Consider the following 10,434-nt stretch of genomic DNA (forward strand, 5'->3'; position numbering starts at 1 on the left):
GCCTATGAAAACGACTGATGTCGGAAAGGGGGACTGTCTGAAGGTTTGAAGCATGGACTTACACCACTACTTTTCATTTAGGCGGTGAGAGGCGGGGTATAAAGAGGTTAGTGAATCAATCTAATCAGTTTTGTTCATTTGTAGGTTGACCACTTATTCAGGTGTGTGTTGTACTTAACAGCTGCTCAGATTGTTATTTCTGTCTTACATTTCAAAAACACACTGAGCACACATTGTGAAGGAAAACAAAATAGTTTACTGATGTTAATGCCAGTTCAAATATAGATCTATAAACTTATGAGATACCATCATGGAAAACAATCTCATATCTAAGTAGTGATTTTATGACCCTTCAGTAAAAGGGCAATTGGAGATAAATAGCATGCACGCATAGTTTGCTTTGATTAGAGACCAATGTCTTTCTGTGTCAAGAAGGACAGGCATGTCCAAACCGACAGCAGATGCCTGCTACATTGACATGAAGAGGAATTAACAGGACAAGGAATCAAAAATAAATGTTTGGTGAGATTTTTTTTTCTGTGAACTCGTGACTAGCTGGACATGTCTACTGCTTTAAATACAGTACACCTGCACTAGAAATTTGTGGAGTTTTATCAATGATTATAAAAGTGAAAGGACTTTAACACTACCATCATAAAATAGCTGTATTAGCATTATACTTTGAGCATACAAGATCCTATTAATATTAATGACTGAGAAGTAGGTGAGATGTAAGACCTTTTGTGTCTTGGTTTCGCTCTAGCATGCAGATCAAACAGCTTTAGAGGCTTTGATAAGAGAAGTATGTGGGAATCATTTCTAATGATTGGCAAATGCTTTCCCAAGCACATTAAACCCTCTCAAACACTGATTGGTGTATAACCTTTGATAATCGTGTTAACCTGCATGACTAATTATTGACTTGTTTCAGCAGAAACTGCTAAAAAAAGAAATGCAGGACACTCGTTTCCATTCACACTTGCTTCAAGCACAATGATTAATCAGTTACCCCTATTTAACAGACATCCAGTTACTGATCAAAGGTCTTTGTCTGTTTTTTCAGGAGCTGTCTTAAAAGCCTCATCAGTGCATGGGACCTTCATCACTGGAAGCCATGGAGGACCTCAACTTGGTGGCTGTTTGCCCACTAAAGCGTAGAGTGCGACAGAGGAAACGGATTCCTGAGATTATCAAAACCAAGTTGCAGAGAAACCTTTCCTGCTCAGGAACTAAACTGAAGAAGATTCTAACAGGCTTCTTCCCTGTAGTGAAATGGCTTCCGAAGTACAACGTGAAGGACTATATATGGGGAGATCTGATGTCTGGGCTCATAGTTGGCATCATATTGATCCCTCAAGCCATTGCATACTGCCTGCTGGCCGGCTTGGAACCCATCTATGGCTTGTACACATCGTTTTTCGCAAACATCATTTACTTTTTCATGGGAACGTCAAGACATGTTTCGGTGGGCATCTTCAGCCTCATGAGTCTGATGGTTGGACAAGTTGTGGACCGAGAGGTCTACCTCGCAGGCTTCGATTTGAATGATGACAGTACAAAAAGTGCATTGGGCTTAAATGGCACTGGAGAAGCTAACACTACTCTGGTCAACTTGAAGATCATGGCACTGAATTTGGAATGTGGAAAGGAATGCTACGCCATTAGCATTGCCACAGCTTTAACATTTCTTGCTGGAATCTACCAGGTACGTACACATTCTTAAAGGGTTAGTTCACCCAAAAATGAATTCTGTCATCAATAACTCACCCTCATGTTGTTTCAAACCCGTAAGACCTTAGTTTGTCTTTGGAATTCAAATTAAGATATTTTTCATGAAATCCATAGCTCTCTGACCCTCTATAGACAGCAATAAAACACAAATAACGACTTTATTCAACTATTCTCCTCCTCTGCGTCAACCTACCACCATTTTGGAGAGTATCACGATACATGCACATGCTTTCCTCGCAACAACACAGGTTGCTGAGATAGGACACCCATCTGCCACGCTTTGTTTACATTTAGAGAAAAGCGTGCACATGCATCGTGATACTCTCCAAAATGCCACTAGGCTGATGCAGATGAAAATAATTGTTGAATTAAGTCGTTATTTTTGTTTTCTTTGCACGCAAATATTCTCGTAGCTTCGTAAAGTTACGATTGAACCACTTATGTCACATAGACTATTTTGTTGATGTTCTTGGTACCTTTCTGGGCCTTGAATGCAGTAGGACCCTGCCTGGGCCTTGAATGTGGTAGTACCCTGTCTATGAAGGGTCAGAGGGACAGGGTCAGAATGAAAATTCTGTCATTAATTACTCACCCTTATGTTGTTTAAACCTGTAAGACCTTTGTTCATTTTTAGAACAACAATTAAGATATTTTTGATAAAATCTGAGAGATTTCTGACCTTCTATTGACAGCAAGGGTCCTACCACAGACATGGTCCAGAAAGGTACGAAGAACATCAACAAAATAGCCAATGTGCCATCAGTGGTTTAACTGTATGGCACTGCAAAAATGTGTCCTCGTCTGCATCATTGTAAGTCTGCAGGGCATCCTGCGCAAAATTTTTAGATGTGCCTAAGCAATGGCATGAAAGGAAGATTGAGGCAATTGTCTGGTTGGCGACCATGAGCACAACTGCTTTAATAAGCATAGAGCTTGGATTGGTGATCAGGGTGGTCTTTTCTATGGCAATAGAGTGATGCTGAGAATAAGAATTGTTGAATAAAGTTGTTATTTTAGGTTTTTCCACAACAAAAAGTATTCTTATAGCTTCATAAAATTATGGTTGAACCACTGATGTCACATAGACTATTTTGTCAATGTTCTTAGTACCTTTCATAAAAATCTTAATTTGTGTTTCAAAGATGAACTAAGGTATTACAGGTTTGGAATGACAGATGAGTAATTAATGACAGAATTTTTATTTTTTTGTCATACCATGAAGTGAAAAAGCACCATTAGTGCCTTTTGGAGATAGATTTATTGTATTTATTGTGTATTATATTTTCTCCTCAGGTGCTGATGGCCGTTCTCAGGCTAGGGTTTGTCTCCGTTTATCTGTCTGCTCCTATGCTTGATGGCTTTGCCACTGGGGCATCTTGCACTATCCTCACTGTCCAGGCAAAGTACCTGCTTGGCCTTAAGATCCCTCGACACCAAGGCTATGGCACAGTGGTGGTCACTTGGATCAACATCTTCAAAAACATCCACAATACCAACTTCTGTGACTTAATAACAAGTGCCATTTGCATCCTAGTGCTGGTTGGAGGAAAAGAGATCCAGGATCGCTATAAGGACCGTCTGAAGATACCACTGCCCACAGAACTAGTGGTAGTAGCAGTTGCCACAATAGTTTCCCACTTTGCTGATCTAAACGGACAGTATAGCTCCAGTATCTCAGGTGCCATTCCAACCGGTTTCATTCCGCCAAAGGTGCCCAGCTTTGAACTGATGCCCCGTGTGGCATATGATGCCATTCCATTAGCTGTCATCAGTTTTGCGTTTACCGTTTCTCTGTCCGAGATGTTTGCTAAAAAGAATGGCTACACAGTTAGGCCCAACCAAGAAATGATCGCAATTGGGTTCTGCAATATAATTCCTTCATTTTTCCATTCTTTCACTACAAGTGCCGCTCTTGCGAAAACTATGGTGAAGGACTCCACAGGTTGCAAGACTCAAGTCTCCAGCATAGTGAGTGCCTTAGTGGTTCTTCTGGTCCTTCTCTTCTTTGCACCATATTTCTACGCCCTGCAGAAATGTGTCCTCGCCTGCATCATCATCGTAAGTCTGCGGGGCGCCCTGCGCAAGTTTCTAGATGTGCCTAAGCAATGGCGTGAAAGCAAGATTGAGGCAATTGTCTGGTTGGTGAGCATGAGCGTAACTGCTTTAATTAGCGTAGAGCTTGGATTGGCGATTGGGGTGGTCTTCTCTATGATCTGTGTGGTGTTCCAGACTCAGAATCCTAAGGTTTCATTACTGGGACAAATTGAACAAACAAACATCTTTGAAGACATGGATGAGTATGATAACCTTTTACCTGTTCCAAAAGTGAAGATCTTTCGTTTTCAGTCACCTCTTTTCTACGCCAACAAAGACTTCTTTTTAAAATCTTTATATAAAGCGACTGATCTTGAGCCATTCCTTGAAATAACACGCAGAAGAAAACTGGAGAAAAAAGCTAGAGAAAAGGCTGCGAAGAAGACTGATAGAGTAGATGAAACAAATGGAGATGTGAGTGTAAATTTGATTTCAAAAAACGTTGATTTTCATACTATCATCTTAGATTGCTCCTGCATCTCCATAATAGACACATCAGGAGTGAGCACCTTCAAAATGGTTTTAAAAGACTATAAAGAAGTTGGTGTGAATGTAATTCTAGCTTGCTGCAACACACCAGTAATAGATTCTTTAAGGAGAGGCTCTTTCTTTGGGGCTGGTGACAAAAACATGGAACAACTGTCATTTCATACCATCCACAGTGCTGTTTGTTTTGCTACTAATACACCACAACCGGTTAATGACTCGCCTGTGTAATGTGTCCACAAATGGACCTCAAGAGCTGAAAAACATATTTTATATTAAAACAAATGAAACATGATATTCAGCTCTTAGAAAATTGTGAATGTTCAATATGTTTATGAAATCAACATGAGGCACAAACATTCCACTCCTGTTTGAGTTAGAACTGAATATGAATATTTTGAATGTTCTGCTACTGTAAAAACTCAGGGGTTATTGTTATACACACTGGAAGACAAAACTGCATTTATGCCTCATATAATTTTTTTTTTTTAATTTACCAAATCATTTACTGTGTGATTGGTGCAAAACCTGCCATTAATTGCCAGAAAAATTATCTTCACACATCAACAAATAAAACAGGACAATGAGAAGACAATTCAGATCTGTGATTTTAAGCTGTCTGTTATACTGCCTTTAAAATGTGAAAATGTTTTTACAGTGTTTTTAAGGAAATAAAAATGAAGGACGAATTTCAACTGCGATGTGATTATATTTCAAACCAACGTCAATGACTACTATTTGGACTCCACCATTTGGAAAAACTTGTTGCCTCAGGGTTCATGCTTGTTTTATAGCCTACACATGATAAAACCCACCATATTCGTGTTTTCATACTTGATTATGATGATTACAGTGCAAAAAAAAATCATAATTTTATCTCTTTTTAATAAATTTTGATTGATAAATTATACTTTTTGGTATCAGTTTACTTGAGATCAAACAATAATAGAGGGTTTTTACAATGTGCCATCAATCGGCCCTATTGGCAGCACTGAATGTAAACAATGCCACTGAATTGAACGAAACTCACATATTTCGCTTATTGCTGCTGAAAATGGTTAATAATTATCATGCTTTGGACTATACTAGTTGGTCAGACCAGGAAAAACAGTTGGAGTACTATAGACTGCCAAAAGTTATAACAAATCAAAGAGAAGAGTGCAAAAACTGTATGAGGAACAAAAGACATTTGTGGCTGACCAACCTGAACCAGGATTTCCAGGGCAAGAATCTTGACAACAAGAACAAACACAAATTGTTCTTTTCATTTCTGGCCAGGTAGGTGAAATATGAGGCTAATATATTTAATATTAATATTTAATATATTTAATAAATACTGCTCGCGTGTATTTTTACCACCTATTAACTTTAGTTTGTCAAAATATTGCGGCCTTTCCTGCTTACTACGTCCTTCTCTATATGATTTAGCAGCTTCCACACATTTTTTCGGTGGTTTAAACAGCATAAATTAGCAAAACAACATATTCAGTAGTACATTATCCATGCAATCCATGCTGTTTACATCTGAGTATCGCCAATATGGCCGTGCATCCAGGTAACTGACCAAATTGTGACGTAAGTGCAAACACTCTATCCACCTTTTTCTTCCCATAAGAGTGGGCACAGCCATTTGTAAATTTTATAGGTCTGGCTTCCTGGCTTCATTTTTAGCTGTACAAAACAGCTTGTTTTGCTGCTTGAGATTGCAAATTGGTCTGCCTTACCATATTATTTTAATGTATTGTAACACACTGGTTTGTAGTGCAAAAAGTTTGACCGTTTACTGGACGGTGTTATTTTTCTTGTTATTTCTCTATAGCCTAACGGATAATGAACAGGAAATCTCACCCATAGGCTTACTTCCGCATTGAAGAAAAAGGTGGATAGTTTGAGATCAAACGTGGACCCCCTGCAGACCTGCGGTTTGAACCCCCTGTTGTAAAGAAACAACTGTTCAAGACAAACACAAATACAAATGTGGTATTACAACTTACTGTACCTTAGTCAAAGATACTCCACACAGACTGCAGATTTTGTGGTTTGCACCTCCATAGTTCATTGTTTGCATCAGTTGTGCAACACAAGTGCAGAATCTTATCCATTATGCTTAGTGGAACAAAGTTTTTCCAATAATTTATCGCACTAACATCCTAAAGTTAACCGTTGTTATCACAAATCACTACGGAATATGAATGATTATAAGGAACCTATTTTACTCCGGGACTCGAAGTGGCGCCCTATTCGTCTCTTTTCCCGCCGCATCCAGTGAAGAAGACAAGTAGACGTCAGCTGCGATTCAAATTTTACCGCTCGTATGCTGTAGAGCGAGGCGACTGTTATTTATTGTCATACGTCACATTTTATTTTGTTTTTTGACAAGTTGTGCGTTAGTACGGTACAACCATGTCTTGTCGCAGAAGGTAAGTGTGTATAGTTTAAATGGAGACTGTTAAACTGCCAAACTAGCGCGATATTAAATTATATTATGGCCGTGTCTCATTATCTTGTGTGGTGGCTGGTAATATAAAACACATGCTAGTTACATAAATGGCCACTGTTTGGTTATACATTGAGTTTTACTGACGCGGTAGTAATTTTAAATATATTTACTATTATATATAGTACTTTATTATTCATGTGTAACGTCTTTCTGATATGTTTTGTTGTCGTGAGCCTTATTTAGTTGATCATATGACCGTGTTAAAGGGATAGTTCAGCCAAAAAATAAAAACAAATATAATACTAACACACATTCTATCATCATTTGCTCACTCTTATGTTGCTTTTTAAACCGTTTGACATTCTTCTTTTGAACTATAAAGAAGAAGTGTCTAGTCACCATTCACCTTTATTGTATTGTATTGCAAAAAGATGCTGTGAAATTGAATGCAGGCTGACACATTTATTTCCTTATGTTTTCATGAGCAGTGAAGCTCTGGCATTCTCTCTGGTGACTGAGATCAATCATGCCATGGCCAGACTTGTGGACATATGGGACAGTATTGGCATCATGGAGGAGCAGAGGGTAGAACGAATGCAGACTGTGAAAAAACATATAGATGTAAGTCATGCCTTTGCATGCATCACATCTCTCAGCAATTTCTGCTTGATGCTTATTCTGAATTAAACTTGTTTTATAGGAGCTTCTGCATTCAATGATCATGGAGGAAGAGGCCTTGAAACATCGCATCAAAAGTGCTGTCATTACCTTCCAGAAACAGTTGGATACACTGTGCTTGGAACTGGCACTGGAACCAAACAAAGTAAGACCTGTGAAGTATAGTTTTTACCTGACCAGAAATTATAAGAACAAACATGAATGATGTCAAGAATTTGGGAATCCCAATTCAGTTTAGTCAACCACAAATGCCTTTTGTTCCTCATAGTGCTTTTGCACTCTTCTCCTTGATTTGTTAACCTTTGGCAGGTTCAGTGGCATTTTTTACATTCCATGCTGCCAATATGGCCAATTGATGATGTGTTGTAAAAACACTCTTGATTTTTGTCTAAAACTTTTGTCACAAACTTTTTTTCCTCATTGTTGTTCCGTGATCTTTTATAGTTGGAGGAAGACCTTACAGTCCTACAGATGGAGAAGAACCTGCGGTGCCGTGTTGAATCTCTTCAAAAGGAGAAGAATGAACGTTTAAGAGAGCTGAGCGATTTGAAGAAGCAGGACGAGGATTTGTGCGTGACTTTGTGCGCTACGCCGTATTACATCCCTTCGGGAAGTGTGCCTTCTCGAACCCAGCTGCAGGAACTCCAGGAACATGTCAAGAAACTCGACAAAGAAAAAGTATATATCCTTTTTCCTTTTGGAAGTGTTCTGATCACTCATGAGTTTCCGTCCTGGATGCTTTTGTGATTTAAGCTCTTTGTTTGCAGGAGAGCAGGGTGAAGGTGTTCTCTGGGCTCAGGGATGATATCAGGAGCCTGATGGATGAGATGGGACATGAACCAGAGAGCAGTCTGGAAAGGGAGTCCATCTGCCCTGACACTGATATTTTTCTGCTCACGCATGATAATATCAAAGCCTTGAAACTGCTTCTCAGCCAGGTGTTGCTTTTTTTTTCCTTTACAAAAAAAAGCAGTTTTGTAAATGTTATATATATATATATATATATATATATATATATATATATATATATACTACCAGTTGAAAATTTTTGAACTGGAAGATATTTAATGTTTTTTTTAAAGAAGTCTCTTTTGCTCACCAAGCCTGCATTTATTTGATCCAAAATAAAGGCAAAAGCCATAATATTGTAAAACATATTTATACTATTTAAAATAATTGCTAACTATTTGAATATGTTCAGAAATGTAATATTCCTGTGATCAAAGCTAAAATTTCAGCATCATTACTCCAGTCTTCAGTGTCACATGATCCTTCAGAAAGCATTCTAATATGCAGATTTGCTGTTCAAGAAACATTTTTTATTATTATCAATTTTTAATACAGTTGAGTACTCTGATGAATAGAAAAGATCAGCATTTATCTGAAATAAAAAAGCTTTTGTAACATTATACACTACACCATTCAAAAGCTTGGAGTCAGTATACTTTTTGTGGGGGGAACTGAACTTTTATTTAGCAAGGATGCTTTAAATGGATCAAAAGTGATAATGAAGACATTTGTTACAAAAGATTTCTATTTCAGATAAATCTACTTGGCTGTTTTCAACATAATAATAAATGTTTTTTGAGCTGCAAATCAGAATATTAGAAGGGTTTCTAAAGGATCATGTGACTGAAGTAATGATGCTAAAAATTCAGCTTTGAAATCAAATTAATAAATTACATTTAAAAATGTATTCAAATAGAAAACAGTTATTTTAAATAGTACAAAAATGTTTTCCATGGATATGGGCTCTTCTAAAAGCAATGCATGAACTAGCGGTGCCATCTAGTGGCTGTGTATAGAGCAAGCTTAACAGACTTGGCAAAATTAAATCTCACTGAGCACCAAATGTGATTTAAAAAATTGGCTATAATTATAAAAAGATGAGTATATTAAAAAAAGATACTTATTATTGTACTAATAATATATTTTATTCCACAGCTTGAAATGAAAAAGGAATCCTTGATTTCAGCCCGAGACAAACTCAAGGAGCGAGCTACGAGCCTGTGGAATCGTCTGAGTTGTCCTGAGCCGGAAGGCGAGGCGTTCCGAGAGGCGGCCATGAGCACTCTCTCTGATGATATCAGACGGGTGAGAGCTTTTGTATGTAACCCACAGGATGTCCTATCAGGGATCTTAATTCTCCTTGTGGTTTACCGACGAGTGCTAATGGAGTGCATTTCCTCTTACAGTGGAGGGGTTATGTGGAGCATCTGGAGGAACTGCAGATGGCTCAGCTGGAGGAGGTGATTGATAAGGTTCGACAGGAGCTTGTGGTTCTGTGGGACAAATGCATGCTTGGACCAGAACAGAGAGAACAGTTCAATGTTCACTTACGTGATGGTAAGTTGCCTGAACTTTGCTCTTCAAACTTAAATAGTCAAGCAACCTTCTAATATTAAATTTTTCTCAGCAAAACAAAGACATGATCAAAGGAATAGTATACCTAAAAAAAAAACATACTCACCGTTAAGCCATCCAAGATGTAGATGAATTTGTATCTTCATCAGATGAAGAAACAAACTCATCCATCAAAATTTTTCTTTGAAGGGATAGTTCACTCAAAAAATGAACATTCTGTCATTAATTACTCACCCTCATGTCATTTCAAAACCGTAAGACCTTTGTTTATCTTCATAACACAAATTAAGATCATTTTGGTCAGAAAGCTCTTGGATTTCATCAAAAATATCTTAATTTGTGTTCTGAAGATAAAGTTCTTACGAGTTTGGAACGACATGAGGGTGAGTAATTAATGACAGAATTTTATTTTTGAGTAGATTAAATATTTTATTGATTACCAAAATAATTTGTTTAAAATAATTTAACTCAAAAAACAGGTAAATACGGCTAATGGAAAAGAGCTTTAACTTCATTTTGCTTGAACAGATCACTACACAGAGGAGCTGCTGGCTCTCCATGACACCGAACTGCTGAGAATGAAGGCTTTCTATGAGACAGTGCAGCCCATACTGGAGGACCTGGATAAATGGAAGAGGAAC

General features: G+C 37.9%; 2 protein-coding genes across 3 annotated transcripts in view; both read left to right on the plus strand.

Annotated features, from left to right (window-relative positions):
• On the plus strand, positions 1–4,806 carry slc26a1 (solute carrier family 26 member 1). Of its 2 annotated transcripts, none has more exons than XM_073824774.1 (3): positions 1–106; positions 1,064–1,705; positions 3,025–4,806. In XM_073824774.1, exons 2-3 carry the CDS (start codon positions 1,091–1,093, stop codon positions 4,540–4,542), a joined length of 2,133 nt encoding a protein of 710 aa, XP_073680875.1. In that variant the 5' UTR covers positions 1–106; positions 1,064–1,090; the 3' UTR covers positions 4,543–4,806. The 2 variants fall into 2 exon arrangements, with proteins under 2 accessions (XP_073680875.1, XP_073680876.1); XM_073824775.1 differs by lacking the exon at positions 1–106 and adding an exon at positions 435–522.
• Positions 4,807–6,595: 1,789 nt separating this feature from the next.
• The window catches only part of LOC141292040 (protein regulator of cytokinesis 1), an 8,439-nt gene continuing 4,600 nt past the window's right edge, over positions 6,596–10,434 (plus strand). Inside the window, exons 1-8 of the mRNA XM_073824011.1 lie at positions 6,596–6,731; positions 7,240–7,372; positions 7,452–7,574; positions 7,874–8,107; positions 8,197–8,367; positions 9,374–9,523; positions 9,625–9,775; positions 10,322–10,434. Of these exons, the coding sequence (XP_073680112.1) occupies positions 6,715–6,731; positions 7,240–7,372; positions 7,452–7,574; positions 7,874–8,107; positions 8,197–8,367; positions 9,374–9,523; positions 9,625–9,775; positions 10,322–10,434 (1,092 nt within the window). The 5' untranslated portion in view covers positions 6,596–6,714. The remainder of the gene's footprint in view (positions 6,732–7,239; positions 7,373–7,451; positions 7,575–7,873; positions 8,108–8,196; positions 8,368–9,373; positions 9,524–9,624; positions 9,776–10,321) is intronic.

This window comes from Garra rufa, chromosome 19 (genome assembly GCF_049309525.1).
Source record: "Garra rufa chromosome 19, GarRuf1.0, whole genome shotgun sequence".
Lineage (NCBI taxonomy): Eukaryota > Metazoa > Chordata > Actinopteri > Cypriniformes > Cyprinidae > Garra > Garra rufa.